Source organism: Callithrix jacchus, chromosome 1 (genome assembly GCF_049354715.1).
Source record: "Callithrix jacchus isolate 240 chromosome 1, calJac240_pri, whole genome shotgun sequence".
NCBI lineage: Eukaryota > Metazoa > Chordata > Mammalia > Primates > Cebidae > Callithrix > Callithrix jacchus.
The window spans coordinates 23,833,797-23,849,779 of NC_133502.1; the positions used below are offsets into that span (position 1 = coordinate 23,833,797).

The following is a 15,983-nucleotide window of genomic DNA, read 5'->3' on the forward strand; positions in this document are numbered from 1 at the left end:
TTCACACACATATGAATGTCTGTTTCCATCCATTCATCACTTAGTCCTTTTGTAAATGTTGTTCATTTACGATAATGAATCCCCAAAACTACCAGCTTTTTACTTTTTGAAGCATTATATTTAACTTACTTCCATTTTTATTGCTTAAAAAGAAATGCTGTTGAATTTCATATACCAATTTTTTATTGCTGCATTGTCATATTTAATACAGCTACATGCCATAATGTACATTTAATATTGTATTATTCTCACATTTCTTAAAATTCAACATTATTTGGAAATATTCTATTGCTTAGTTACTGCAATAGTAATTACAAATGCATTATTAGGATGTTTTGTCTATGTTACTATACAATCAGTAGTCGTTTCAAACATTTATTTAAATAATTTATTGAAATACAATTTACTCCGAGTATAATGAACAAATCACATGTTTAAGAGTAGGTATATCACTTTAAAAATCAACGGTTTTCCAAAGTGGCACCATTGCATGTTTCCACTAGCAACATATAAGAGAAAGTTCTGGCTGCTCCACATTCCATGCTACTTTTGATAGAGGGTGACATCAAGATTACTAAATCCTATGATTTCAGAAAACTTCCATGTTTTTTTTCTATGCTCCAAAATGTTTCAAATATCAAAGGAAGCATGTGTTCCATCAAAGGCAACCAACCTCCCCATGATGTCTATCAGTCAGAACCACCAACGCTTTTTGGTTCCTCTTACTGATTAGTTGGGTGGATTCTCTTCCTCCTGCAATATTCACTCCAAGTACGTAACTTCAGAACATGATTATAATTTCTTCCTGGTGAACGCTATGTAAGTGCCTGCACTCCTTTCATAGAACACCCAACAAGCTCTTATTGGGGTGTATCAATGAAGAGGTCAAAGACTTTGTTAGAACATTATGTATGTAATTTTATAAAACAAGACGTTTAGATAATTCTTAGAAATGCTTGCATGTGAAAAGAAACATGAGCCAGAAAATATATGGTTTTGATATGCTGAGGGAAGTAGCCTACAAAGAGGGAGAATCAGAAAGCGAAGGAAACATGAATTTTTCTCTTTCCCCTCTTACCCACTAAAATATAAACCGAATGAAGGTAGGAATTTCTGCCTGCTTTGATTACTGCTGCTTCCAGGACTAGGACAGAGCCTAGAATTCAAGAGGCACTCATATTTGTGAATCATTAAATAACAGAAGGCAAGGTGGGGACCTGGTCAATAAATACTGGGGAATATGGTAACTTTTGGAGCTGACGGATTTACAGCCTGAATGTGGTGGTCTCACAGGTGTATACTTACCTCCAAACTCATCAAGTTGTATATATTTCTCAAATATGTATTGCTTTTAGTGTGTTTATCATTCCTTAAGTGGTCGAATAAATAAACAAATAAAAATGAAAAAAAGAAAACCTTAAACTAGAGGCTAAAATACCTTGCTTACAATTCTTCATGCACTTATCTGAGCACAATATATAGTCCATATTCTGTAGTGGCATTTCAGACCTTGCAAAATCTCCCCTACTCTATTTTAACCTATCTTTCTCCCTCACCCCTAAATCTCAATGCTTTAAAAATATTTCTCACTTTTATATCCCTATGGCCCTATTTATAATCTCTTCTCTGCAAGGAAAAACTTTCCATACCACTATGCCTGATGAAATTCTACTTTTTCCCCCAGTTACTCACTTATTAACCCAGGTATGGATAAGAATAGCAGGTAAAACTAGAAAGTTCTTAGTATGTGCTGGGGGCTACGGCTCTGTCCTCAAACATTCTGATAAGACAGGTGTCATTTGCATTTGAAAGTTTAGAAACTAGAGTTCAGAGAGGTTGTGATTGCTCGAAATGACAGATATTGGTAGCTGAACTATAATTGAGCCTGGAATGACTTGATTCTAATGCTTGTGCTCTTTCCCCTCCAGGACAATCCATCATTCCTTTACCTAGAAATACACTAACCTTTTGCATTCTAATTCTCTTACGTGTCAAAACACTGTGAGTTCTTTGAGGGCAGGAATTACTTTATTCCTCTCTTTACCCAAAAGGCTACTAATGAAGAGTAAGAACTTGTACTATTCAATGAAAGTGAATTGTTGTTTATAAGATAGAGCTAGGGCTAGAATAATTCCATGTTAAACAGTTTAAACACAATCTATTTTCCCAAAAGTGAGCATTCCAAGGGGCCAAAGCAGCCCTCTTCACGTAGACCCCAGGTCAAGCGCATGAGTATGAAGTAGCTACCGTAGCCACCTGACTTTCAAAAAAGTTGCCATGAACCTGTAATGAATGAACTCCTTAACGACACTTGTAAGTCATCAGAGATAAGGAATAGGGTGGAGTTCTTAGTAAACCTGCTGTCCTGCTTTCTGGCAAGAAACCACAGCCTTGGAGAATAAAAGCCAAGGGTGTTTTTTAATTGGCTTCAGAATATTTACCCTATCAGTAGTTGACCCAGTGTCTTTACTCATGAACTTTATTCTAGTGGCACCTGTAATCCCAGCTACTCAGGAGGCTGAGGCAGGAGAAGAGCTTGAACCTAGGAGGTGGAGGCTGCAGTGAGCTGACTTTGCACCATGGCACTTCAGCCTGGGTGACAGTGAGACCGTCTTAAAAAAAAAAAAAATAAAGGAAAAGAAAAAAAAGGTAGGCGTTGCATGGTGAAATGGTCTAAAATTTGAAAAATAATGGGCTACGTTACACGGCATTCAACGAAATATGGCACAACAATTTAAAATGGTGGAGGAATATTTTAGTGAATTGTAAAAATTTTCAAAATTCATTGAGAAAAGCTGATTAAATGAAGCATATAGTTTGCTTTATACTTATGTTACACAATATTTATATTGTACTCTGAACATTTATATATTTTTTGGTACTTTCTTTACCACTGGGTAACCTCAAATACTACGTTATTATCTTTAGTGGTAACAGTACAGACTTTTTTCCCACTGCACTTATTTGTATTTGTTATTTTTTCTCAATAGACATAAAAAAGTTTGCCAGATATAGGTGATGGGTGGATGGAGGCAGCAAACCACATTGCCATGTATGTACCCATGCAACAATCCTGCATGTTCTTTACATGTACCCCCAAACCCCAAACGCAATAAAACATATATTTTTAAAAAAATTTTAAATTTTTAATAACACTCATTAGTAATGTGAAATACAAAGGATCATAAAGAGGAAACAGATTGAGACCAAAAATTTTACTGACACCAAAAAATCTGATACAACTATTATGAATCATTTTAAAAAGAACAGAACACAAAAATTATTTTAATAGTATATTAAATATTTTATTTAAATTAAGAAGTATAACAAAATCACATACATTTGTTTCACAATTTGGATAAAAGTTCCTTACTTTCAAATAATACACACATAGTATCTCACAGATCAAATTCCATACATTTCAATATGGTCATGAGATAGGCTGTATTCCAAAATTTGGTATATAAATCCATACATAATACATACCATATATGCTGACCTTAAATAATCCATAATGACACCTATTAAATAGAGAAAATCTAGGAAAATCACTTTTTGTGAGTATTATTTATGCTGGAATACAAATTCACATAAAAAACTTCCTTTAAAACATGTTCTATTTCACACAATAAATTAAATGTGAGCTACTTTTAAAACTGCAAGCTTTATTTTTAATCAAACCAATTCAATTTTAAATTTTTAGATCATTAAGTCTCATTCAGCTTCCTCTCATTTAGCTAAAAACATCATTGACAAAGTTTTATTATTACATTTTGTCTTAATCTTGAAAAACAAATTAGCTTACATTTCACATATAAAAGGATATTTTAAACTCTAAGTAAAAAGACATATTTTACAAGTCCAATTGTAACCATTTTACCCGATTTTCTTGCAATGCTTTTACTGGATAAAAACTATTACTGAAGTTTTGATTTTTTTTAGAATATACTGGTTAGGTCTTTTCATGATTTTAAAAGTTATGAAAACTATTTTATTAGTATCTAAATAAAAATTCTAGATATCTATACGGATATTATAAAAACATCTCTTCTTTGGACTCTTTACTTCACCTTAATCACAAAAAAATCATTGAATCACTTAATTTTCTTTCTTGGATTTGGGCCATTGTCTTTTCAATCTTAAAAGTTAAAATTATTGTTTTCCTATATCTAACAATACTTTTTAGACATAGATTTTTAAGATACAAAAATAAAATGTAGTTTAGTAGTTCATCATTACCACCTGCTGCAATGAGTCTGCCAGATCAGAGGCTTTCCTCACTAGGAAAGCTAGCTTTAAATCAAATATTGGTTTTCTTCTTGTAATTCACACTTGTCTATTGAATCAGTTACCCAACTGTCTTTCAGGATTTTAAATTTTCTCTTAAAAGTTCTTCTAAAAGCTTTGAAATCTGCAACACGACTATGATCTTCCCCAATGATTACATGAGACACTCCCTCAGCTAAACAAGAAACTACTGTTCCTCCATGAAATCGAAGCTCCAAGGCTTTAATAGCTAATCTCGTCCCCTCAGTTTTGGTACTCAGGTCATTAATTACAGCATACAAGTCCAAATAAATGGTGTGGCGTCGAAACATACTGAGAGGGGAGCGATCCCAGGAATACCGATGCTCTAAATCAGCAATCACAGAAGCCATTTCTTCAGGAGTGAGCTTGTTAGAATTTTTAATTCCTGAGAATACTTCTTTCAGTTGGTTCAAGTCTGTATCAACAAAATAACTATCACCATAGCAATCATATTCACGGGCGAAATGTTCTTTGGTTGATGGACACATATGAATCATAAAGCAAGGCTGCCATGGCACAAAGCTTTTGGTCTTAAAACATTCTAAAAGCCATGCAGGCTTGACAACATCATATTTATTTGACAAAATTATGTTTTTTACTCTGATGTTCTCAGACCCTGCAATTACACAGTATGTGTCTGGGCCTGGGTTTTGTACTATATAACCACCAAATTCTGCAATTCTGTTCTCCAGGTCAGATTTTGGCTGGCTATCTGTTCCACTCATAACACAAAACACTACATCTTCAAATATATTAGAAATTTTGTTTACGTTAGTAAGGTTAGGTGCTTTTAAGTGCTCAATAATTCCAATAACTTTCTTCATTTTTGGGGGAGCTTTCCGCTTTTTTTCTGGTGGTCCGTCATCACCACCTACATAAAAGTGTTTAGATGCGAGCTTTCCAGATGCTTTTCCCCTTAATTGTTCTAGGTCATCCAGTGTCATGCACTCATGCCACTCTTTGTCATCTCTTATCTTCTCAATTCGTGGAAAACGCAAGGTACAGCCAGTTTTATATATATCACTGGGTACTATCTCTGCTGCCTTAATCTGAACAATGACAGAATTACAAGGTTCAATGTACACTTCTGGCTTCTCTGTTCCACATAAAATGCTACTTGGTGGAGTTTTTTTATGAAAAGGCCTCCAGTATTTGGCCAACCTCAGACCCAGATCATACAGTTCTTTCATGGTACAACCAGAGCCAACACGAGAGAGAGTATGAAACACAGATGGCTTTTTACCAGCTGGGGGCTTCTCTGCTACTGCACACAAAAAATGAGACATCATTCCACCCCGCGATCCTTTACCCCAATATCCTCCAACAATTAAAATGTCCAATTCATCCATTAGTCCACTGACATATTCTGGTTTAATTTTTAACCACCCTTCACCTCTTTTGTCTGGTTTGTAGATGGATAGAGGACGTTTTATCATGATTCCTTCTTCTCTTTTATCTATTGCTTCATTCAATGCATCAATTACTTCATCCTTAGTATGAGCTTGTGTTTTCTGCACTACTTCTATTCTACCTGGAATTGGTGTAAAAATACTATTAAGAATCTCATACCTCTTTCTCAGAGTCTCATGCCCTAGCTTTTTATTATTAACCATCAATACATCAAAAACACAATAACAAGTCTGCAGATCAGAATCTTCTACCATTCTTTTAATATCAAACTTAATTCCCTTTTGCATGAAAGTTTGTGTATTAGGATTATAGGCCATCATCTCACCATCAAGAATACAGATGTGTATATCTGTTTGGAATGCATTATGAATGAATGGGGTAAGAGAACCTTCAGTAGGAGAAGCACCAAACTGATCAGTATAGTTATATCCATTTCGGGAGAAGTATTTGTATACATCTCCATCTTTGTGCATTTGCATACGTTCACCATCTAGCTTGGTTTCTATGTAGAAAGTCTGATGTTTCATATCCTTCTCAATGTGCTCAATATCTGCAATAGCAGCTAGCATTGGTTTAAAGGCAGAAAATAAAGTGATAGAAATATCACTGAGTCCTACAGAAGGATCATGCAGTTGCCTACAGACTTTTTCCAGATCTGTAGTGACATTATGCAACTCAGCAGCATCGTTATGAAAAACAGAAAAGATAGTTTGCTGACTAACTCCAAGCTTTAAATCCTTTATGATCATCCGAATAAGCCACTTTTGCTCAAGTGCAGAACTCTGAGTTATAAGTTGAAGAAGACTCTTTTTTACTAGGTCTTTTCTTTTAGCAGAATTATTGCTGGCAACCGAGTCTAAAAGGTCATTTACTTGCTGTATGGTTAAACTTCCTTTCTGTAAACATCTTGGCTTCAACACAAAATATGCAATCATTGCAAAGTCTCCAGCATCTCCATGAGTTCCAGTGGGTGTTCTGTAGTTTAAAAGTTTGAGGGCATCTTTTCCATCTCTAGGTAAATTAAGCAATTCAATATAAAGCTTAGCAAGCATAGTTTCTTTAATGCCATAGGCCATTCTCTCTCTTTCTAGCTGAGGAAGAATTAGCCTCATTGCAGGATAAAAAGAGTCTGTGACATCTTTTTGGTTCTTATGAAGAGCATCATGAAAATTTCTCCAAGAATCTAAAAATTCCCTAAAGTGTCTGATTTTTTCTGCACGTCCTTTAGTTTTCTGTATTCGTTCTAAAGTTGAACACAAATCTGCAAAAGGAACGTGAGATGCAACAGTTTGTGAAGTTTGTGAGGCAGCCATCAAAGTGGTGATGAATCTTCTAGTTTAACTAGTAAAGCAAAAAGAGAATAAGATTCAACTAAATATTTCATGTAAAGACCTTACAAAGCACTCAGATAATAATAAATGTTTATTAATATTTGCTAAATAAAATAGATCAGTGCTATAAACAATCTATCTTTTCAATCTCTACATTTAATAACTATTTTGCTTCAACCCTAATTCAGTTATGAAAAGTATCATCAGCTATATTTCCTACATTTGTAATACAGAAATTATTTTAATTATCTTTCTCCTTAAATTCCAACTTTCATTGACTTATTCTATATATCAATTATTTAGCACATAATACAAACAAATATTGCAAATAATGGCGACAGAAAAACTAATCAGGCTTAATTCACTTCACTGCTGAGCTTCTAAAGCAAGGCCTTTCACTGTATGTCTCTTCTTTTCCTGACAGACCATCACACAGCACCAGAAACCAACTTCTTCAAATAGATGTTTTTAACAAATCACTCATTTGCTGAATTGAAATTTGACTTCCTAGAAATCCTAATCATAGGCAGGGCCCTTGACCGAAAACACGAAACAAAGCAAAAAACAGGTATCCTCTTCTTCCAGCCAAACAAAACCTATGTCTATGTTTTTTTTTTTTCACTTCTTCACTGTTAGCTATGCCAAATCACACCAACATTCAATCTCAGCTTAAAATGCCCAAATCAAAATCCTCACTTTATCTATTTTACCATAGTTACTTACTGTCTTAGAAGTATAAATTTATTAATATTTTTTTCATATTTCTATGCCAGTTATTCCCTATGTATTTAATGACTACATATGAGATGTGCTACATACACTGTGCTAGGGGAAAATACCGTATGCTCCTGCTTTAAAAGAACATATATTCTGTTAAAAAAAAAAAAGGGGGGGGTGTGTGTAATGGAAACTGAGTATAATAAAATACTAAGTGCTTTAATGGAATAAAACAATCGTAAAATGTCCTGAGGACAGATGTTTTCCCTAAAGTATCTGCTAAAGTCAGAGAAGAAGGAATGAGTACCTTGCTGAGCTAGGGCAAGAGTATTTCCTAAAATTTCACAAGTGTGAAATTTCTTTAGTTTTAAATAGTCATACAAGGTCTACTGGAAGATAAACATATTAGAGTAATCTTAGCATAAACTATGTAACATTAACATAACTTTTCCAAAAAAAGGTTTCAAGTAAAATGTATGCTCCATGAATAGAAACTGTTTTATCCTGTGGTTTCAGATACCTCCTGGCACACCACCATGTATTCCAGTGGAGTCAGAGTTTTGCTGGGAGTGGGGAGACCTATTATAACACAGAGAACATGTAACTCCCAACCTTCCAACTCTCCATCACAGCAAACAAACGAGAAACACACATGCACAAGGCATTATCTAGTATCCAGCAAAATAAACCAAATGGCTAATTACAATACAATTTACTAAATTGTCAGTCTCTAGAGATCAGAAACTGTGCTATAATTTGTGCTACTAGTGGCAGACGTGTAGGAGGTTTGCTGAATGAATTACTGACACACCTAGATTTGACTCCTGGAAAAGCACACCAGGGAAGACTATGGGCTGGTTACAAACAACATACACACAGATGCACATGCACAGTGGGTGAGATACAGTTTGGTTAAAAATATTCAGCAGTTCTGACTGCCCTAGCAATGGTTCACAACAGCCATTTGGTGTACTTGACAGTCTAATTTCCAACAAAGGAAACAGAACTTCTACTGAGTGAGTTAGATCAAAAGATAAACCTATGAGAGAACACTTCCCTGAAACTTTTATCTTTGAATATGCTGTTGTTTCCTCTCCCTGAATCTGGTTTGCATAACTGACTGCACCACCTGGTTACCTACATTCACTGCCCTAGCTCTGAAAATATGCTCCCTCAAGGGGGTACATCATGGTACACAATGCTGTATCTACAATTTCTATATAAACTATGTAAAATGAAGTTTAATATTTCTTTAATGTTGCAGTATTGGTATATAATTTCTACAGATATATTTATAGATTCTATATGGTCTCAAAGTTAAAGTTTCCCTCAACAAATCCCAGGCAAATACTTAAATTAGTTTTTAATTACAAAATGTAGGTAATGTTGTGGGTGCACATGTAATTCTAAAAATGGCTATACACAAAACAAGGATTCCAAAATTGCTATAAACTAGGCATAAGTATTTTTGCTCATTACAATGGCATAAAAAGTAAAAGATTAGGACTTCCATTCCTTTTCACATGCTAATTTTATTTTTTGGATTCTGAGAATTTTGGCTGATTCATTCCATTTGCAATAAGACAAACGAGGAGATTCTTAGGGCTCAGGTTCTGTACTCTAATAAATCTGAATTCAAATGTGGATGCTAACATTTAATAGCTGGGTGATACTGAGCAATTACTTAATTTCTCTAAGCTTTAGTTTTCCTACGTGTAAAATGAGGTTAAAAACTGTAGAAATTAGAATGAAAATAAAATCAGATAATCTAAAACTTGCTTTAAAAAGTAGTAAGTCTTGATAATTTTAATACTGTAATGCTTGCTGATCCATGCAACATTTAAAACATAAATATTGCAAAATACTAAGGAGATTAAAAGGTGGGCAGAAGCTTCACTCTTTAACAGTAAGCAAAGCTTTCAGGAGAATGAATGCAAGTTACTAGTATACAATAACGATTCATCATGCATTCAGTTGTTGACTAAATTGTCCTGAAGCGACATAGGAAGACAAACCAGCAGGTTTTATTCAGTGACCATGGAAAGTGATTAAGTGTTATTTTATCGCACTTAGAGAGAGGGGGGGAAAAAAGAGAAAGTGACTAATGCAACTGAAGTTTCCCTTATGCAACCCTCGACAAGCTATTTCCCTAGAAGACGAAGGGTTTACAGCTGCCTATCTTTCACAGCACTTAGTGACAATTTGGGATGACCTCAGATCCCAAAGGTTAATGAGCGACCAAGTGTAAGAAGATAAACAAAGTAATTTCCTCCAAGCCTAAAGTCTTTTCCGCTCCAGTGCCCCTTGTACCCTCTTGGAAAATGGAAAATCCCGGGGGAGTTTACATCATTTCTCTGCCCCGTTCGCCCTACTCTCCCCCAACCCTCAACGGATTCCGAGTGAAAACCTGGCCTCGGGCAAGTCCCGTTACCTCTGTGAACCACAGGATTCTAGCTGTAAAATGAGATCTTGATGGTTTCCTGCGGGGCTGCCATGAGAAGGAATCAGCGTGTACGCAGGTAAAGCAAGTACACAATTCCAGGGAGTCAAAAATGGGAGAAATCGTTCCACGACCTGGGGTTTGGGTCTAGATGAGTATCAAGAGGCCTGGCTTCTAATGCGGCGCCACTACAGCGCGGTGAACTCGGCAACCCCCATCACCCGCCGCTGCACAAACACCCTGCCTGCCGCCCAACAGACCGCCTCCCACTCCTGACGCCCCAAAGACTTCCCGCCTGACGCCCCACACACCCCAATCCCCTCTCCAAACGGCCCTCGCCTTACGCCCCACAGACCCTCCCCCCGGCCTGATGCCCGGCTAACGCACCAGACCCCTCGCCTGCCGCCCCACATCCCCCACCTGACTCCCGACACACCCGCAGCCTGCCCCCGCCCCCTCCCCCCCCCCCCCCCCCCACTTACCACCTCACGTGAAGCCTGAGGTGCAGCCACTAATCCGGAAGCTGGCGCCAGAAGTCGCCGGTTCCGCCAGCTGCACCCCGCGCAGGCGCAGGGGAGACCCGAGGCTGTGACGTCACGGGGCTCACGCACGCAGGCGCAGCCACGCTCGCAAAGGGACGTGGGAGGGCCGGCGCGGAGGCGGGACCTGGAGGATCCTGGTTAGGGTCTTGAGTATGGACAGCTCCTATTGGCCTCAGCAGCAAATGCTCTTTGCAAGCAGTTGATCCACACGCCTGTGGATTTTTGTCGTTGATAGAGACCTAAGATCACTTTGTGCACTGGCTAATGATAGCCTCTAATTCTTGTTCTCTGTACATAAAATAGTGGTAACTATACTGATTTCACTGGTTGTGAAAGCGCCCAAGAAAGAACAGGACATCCTGCCACTCAAAATGTTGGTTGTTTCATTTAAACTTTTAAAATATAGGCTTTTGGAAACTATGTAGAGCTGTTTGTTTTTTTCCTGATGTTTGCTACTGTGGTATGAGTTCTCTTAATACAAAAATAATACATGACAACACATAATTTACAATACAGAAATAAACGTTTGCATGACCAGAAATCAACTATGGACTCTTCTTGTATCTGTTTAAGGATTAAACAGATATTGAGGGGGGAGAGATTAAAAACCACTCCAGTTTATGTTCCAGGAGCTGTTGGTTTCCACTGAAAGTTTTGCTATAGTCCATCCTCTTTCACCATGAAGAAGTGAGAAGTTATCCATGAAGAGTGGCAGAAACAACTTTTAGAATTATTTTATTTTAGCATAAAATATTGCTTTATATTAAAAGAAATTTTGCTGCCATCGGCCTTGATAAAACATTTTAGAGCTTATAAGTGCCCTTGGAGGTTGTGTAATGTATGAAAATATCATTTTTCAAAACTGACGCATTTAATTCAGCGCCAGTTTGTAGTGGAGTTAGAACTTAGGGTTCCTTCCAGCCCAAGAATATTCAGTTATTTACTTTATATGTCTAATTGACCTAAGTTGCCTGATTACCTGCAATCATCTGTGACGTTGTAAAGTCTCATGATATTGTTTTAGGAATATCTACTCTTCACTTAAGTTATCAATTTATTTTGGAGGAACAATGAACAGTGCTAAGGTAGGAGCCTTCACTTGCCCATCTTATGAGAGGGTACCTATCTGTGTACATTTGTAGCTTGTTCAACATCTACTAAGCTTCTACAGTGTCAGAAGCTGGACTTTATGCTAGTTACACAAGAGGAACCATGAATTATGAAACCAGACAAACTCCAGATTGATTCAAAACCCAGTCTCCATTTTATCATGTTATTTTAGTTGCTTGGTTCAAAGACCATCAAGGGTTGTTTTCACTAAATATCTTCTCCAGTTGCTTTATTAATTTATTTATGTAAATGGTCTATTTTAGTGTGTGGCACTTATTCGGTGATCAACATTAGGAAGCTATGAATCAAGAACCCGGCTTTGACCTGGAGCTCTCGATCTGGTAGCAGGATACATATGTTCCAAAATGACACCACAGGCCAGGCACGGTGGCTCATGCCTGTAATCCCAGCACTTTAAGAGGCCGAGGCGGGGGAGAGAGATCCAAGATGGCCGATAGCAGCAGCTCAGGATTGTCGCTCCCAGGGAAAGCGCAGAGAGTGAGTGGATGCCACACTTCCAGAGGAATTTTTGTTTCCCACCGACCAGGAGATTCCCAGCAGAGGAGCCCCATGGGTCACCAGTGTGACTCTTTGGGCTGGCGCAGCTGTTTTACTGGCACTCTAGCGCGGCAGTTCTCAGGGCAAAGTATACGGGACTGGGTGCCCTTTTAGTTGAAGTTTGGAGCTCTGAGAAGGCAGAGTCGCCAATTCAGCTAATTGAAAAGGGGACTGAAGCGAGGAGCCAGACCGGGAGATTCCCAGACAGAAAAGCACCATGAATCTCAACACTGCTGTTTCAGCCAGCGCAGTGGGTAGCCACAGAGGAAATTACACAGATTGAGAGAGTCAACCTTTCGACTAAAAAAAAAAAGAAGAACAGACTCTGAGACAGGGAGCCAGGTGATCAGGCTCGGCTGGTCCCACTCCCACACACAAAAAAAAGCAATTGGAATCGCTGAGGATTGAGAGTTTCACAGCAAGCACAGCTGAACCCCGGCAGGTCCAGCTCTGAGGGGGAGGGGCGTCCACCAAAACAAAGAAACAGAAAAAATTTGATCACCAACAAGCTGGACGTCCACTCAGAGACCCAATCTGAAAGTCAGCAATTACAAAGACGACAGGTGGATAAATCCACAAAGATGGAATGAAACTAGCACAAAAAGGTTGAAAACACTGAAATCAGAATGTCTCTCCTCCTACAGGGGATCGCAGCTCCTCATCAGCAATGGAACTAGGCCTGATGGAGAATGAGTGTGATGAATTGACATAATCAGGCTTCAGAAGGTGGATAATAAAGAAACTTTTGTGAGCTAAAAGAACATGTTCTAACCCAATGCAAAGAAACTAAGAGCCTTGAAAAAAGGTTTGACGAAATGCTAACGAGAATAGACAATTTAGAGAGGAATATAAGTGAATTAATGGAGCTGAAAAACACAATACGAGAACTTCATGAACTATCTACAAGTTTTAACAGTTGAATTGATCAAGCAGAAGAAAGGATATCAGAGGTCAAAGACCAACTTAATGAAATAAAACGAGAAGACAAGGTTAGAGAAAAAAGGGTAAAAATGAATGAGGAAAGTCTCCAAGAAATATGGGACTATGTGAAAAGACCTAATCTACATTTGATAGGTGTACCTGAATGTGATGAAGAGAATGAATCCAAGCTGGAAAATGTTCTTTAGGATATTATCCAGGAAAATTTTCCCAACCTAGCAAGGCAGGACAATACTCAACTCCAGGTAATACAGACAACACCACAAAGATACTCCTCAAGAAGAGCAACCCCAGGGCACATAATCATTAGATTCACCAGGGTTGAAATGAAGGAGAAAATACTAAGGGCAGCCAGAGAGAAAGGTCAGGTTACCCACAAAGGGAAGCCTATAAGACTCACAGCAAATCTCTCAGCAGAAACCCTACAAGCCATAAGAGAGTGGGGGCCAATATTTGGCCTTAAAGAAAAGAACTTTCAACCCAGAATTTCATATCCAGTCAAACTAAGCTTCATAAGTGAAGGAAAAATAAATTTTTTTGCAAACAAGCAAGTACTCAGAGATTTCCTCACCATTAGGCCTGCTTTACAAGAGCTTCTGAAAGAAGTATTACATATAGAAAGGAACAACCAGCATCCGCCATTCCAAAAACATACCAAAAGGTAAAGAGCATCACTATAATGAAGAATCTACATCAACTAATGGGCAAAACAGCCAGCTAGCATTAAATGGCAGTATCAAACTCACATATATCAATATCAATCTCAAATTTAAATGGACTAAATGCCCCAATCAAAAGACACAGACAGTCAAATTGTATAAAAAGCCAAAACCCATCGGTATGCTGCATCCAGACCTATCTCACATGGAAGGATACACAAAGACTCAAAACAAAGGGATGGAGGAAGATTTACCAACCAAACAGAGAGCCAAAAAAAAAAAGCAGGAGTTGCGATTCTCATCTCTGATAAAATAGACTTTAAAGCAACAAAGACCAAAAGAGACAAAGAAGGACATTATATAATGGTAAAAGGATCAATGCAACAAGAAGAGCTAACAATCCTAAATATATACGTACCCAATACAGGAGCACCCAGATACATAAGGCAAGTTCTTAATGACTTACAAAGAGACTTAGACTCCCACACAATAATAGCGGGAGACTTGAACACTACATTGTCATTATTAGACAGATCGATGAGCGAGAAAATTAACAAAGATATCCAGTACTTGAACTCAGACCTGGAACAAGTAAACTTAAACAAACATTTATAGAACTCTCCACCCCAAATCCACAAACCACACATTTTTCTCAGAATCACTGACACCTATTCTAAAAGTGACCACAAAATTGGAAGTAAATCACTCCTCAGCAGTTGCATAGCATTTCACAGGTTTAAATGAAATATTGGTTGGCTGCTTGTTTGTTATTTTCCTTCCTCATTACTTCCTGTCTCCATTGTAAAGCACATTTATTGGCATAAAAGAGGTTTTTAATACCCATTTTTAGACTGCATTCTAGCCTGAGCAATAGAGCAAGATTCCTGTTCTCCTTCCCTTTTTTTTTTTTTTCTTGCTTTCTCTCTCTTTTCTTTCTTCTTTTCTCTCTTTTTCTTCCTTTCTTTCTTAGAAAAAAGAAAAAAAAAAAAAAAGAGGCCAAGGTGGGCAGATTACTGGAGGGAGGTCAGGAGTACGACACCAGCATGGTCAAAATGGTGAAGCCCCGTCTCTACTAAAAATACAAAAATTAGTGGGGCATGGTGTTGGGGACCTGTAATCCCAGCTACTTGGGAGGCTGAGGAGGGAGAATCGCTTGCACCCGGGAGGCAGAGGTTATAGTGAGCTGAGAGCGCGCCATTGCACTCCAGTCTGGGCGACAAGAGCGAAACTCCGTCTCAAAAGGCAAAACAACAACAACAAACCCACCACCACCACCAATTTATAAAACATCCTCTGTCTATATAAAATAGGGGACATAATAAGGAAAGCCCCGGAGAGGGGAGGCACACATCTGTAAACATGTCTGTACACTTCGGTGCATGGTGGTGGCGGGGGGAGAGTGAAGCTAACGATGCCCAAGTTTGAAGGGCTCGTTTTGTGATGAAGACTTCCAAAGCCTTGAGAGCGGCCCCAGCAGGGTGTTCCCGTGGTCGTGCACCGCTGTAAAATGTGCAAAAATAATTTTACATTATTTTTCTTTAAAAGGGCTGTCCAAATAGTAGAACGTTCAGGCCTCACAAAACCTGCATGCGCTGTTGACAGTCCACTCGGGTAGAAGTAAAAGGAGAAAAATATTTATGGAAGCGCTTTAAACCCTAGAACTCACTGCGACACCCCTAACAACCCTATCAAGCAGAACAAATTCCTCCGTGAACCTGAGGCTTGCAGAGCAATGGTGGACTTCGAGTTCACTGGCTCCGGGCCGGTCCTGCCCCGGATCCGGCTCTTCCTCAATCAGTAGGCCGCGGGTGCGTAACTGGAGGGAGTCCTCGTTCTCGGAGGAGGGTGGGAGGCCAAGATCCCCAGGTTGCAGGGCAGGGAGCCGAGCCCACGGCGCGCCGAGGTATCTTTTCCGTCCGGGCCACCGTCGCGGGAGTTCCCCGACAGCCGCTTCTGCGCATGCTCGGGA

The 15,983-nt window shown here is 38.6% G+C and overlaps 1 protein-coding gene across 2 annotated transcripts; it reads right to left on the bottom strand.

Moving 5' to 3' along the window:
• Positions 1–3,283: 3,283 nt before the first annotated feature.
• LIG4 (DNA ligase 4) lies at positions 3,284–15,959 on the bottom strand. Of its 2 annotated transcripts, none has more exons than XM_009000718.5 (2): positions 15,730–15,959; positions 3,284–7,059 (listed from the first exon to the last, which is right to left on the bottom strand). In XM_009000718.5, the coding sequence occupies exon 2, from the start codon at positions 7,029–7,031 to the stop codon at positions 4,296–4,298; it is 2,736 nt and encodes a 911-aa protein (XP_008998966.4). In that variant the 5' UTR covers positions 7,032–7,059; positions 15,730–15,959; the 3' UTR covers positions 3,284–4,295. The 2 variants fall into 2 exon arrangements, with proteins under 2 accessions (XP_008998966.4, XP_008998912.4); XM_009000664.6 differs by lacking the exon at positions 15,730–15,959 and adding an exon at positions 10,689–10,788.
• Positions 15,960–15,983: the final 24 nt, after the last annotated feature.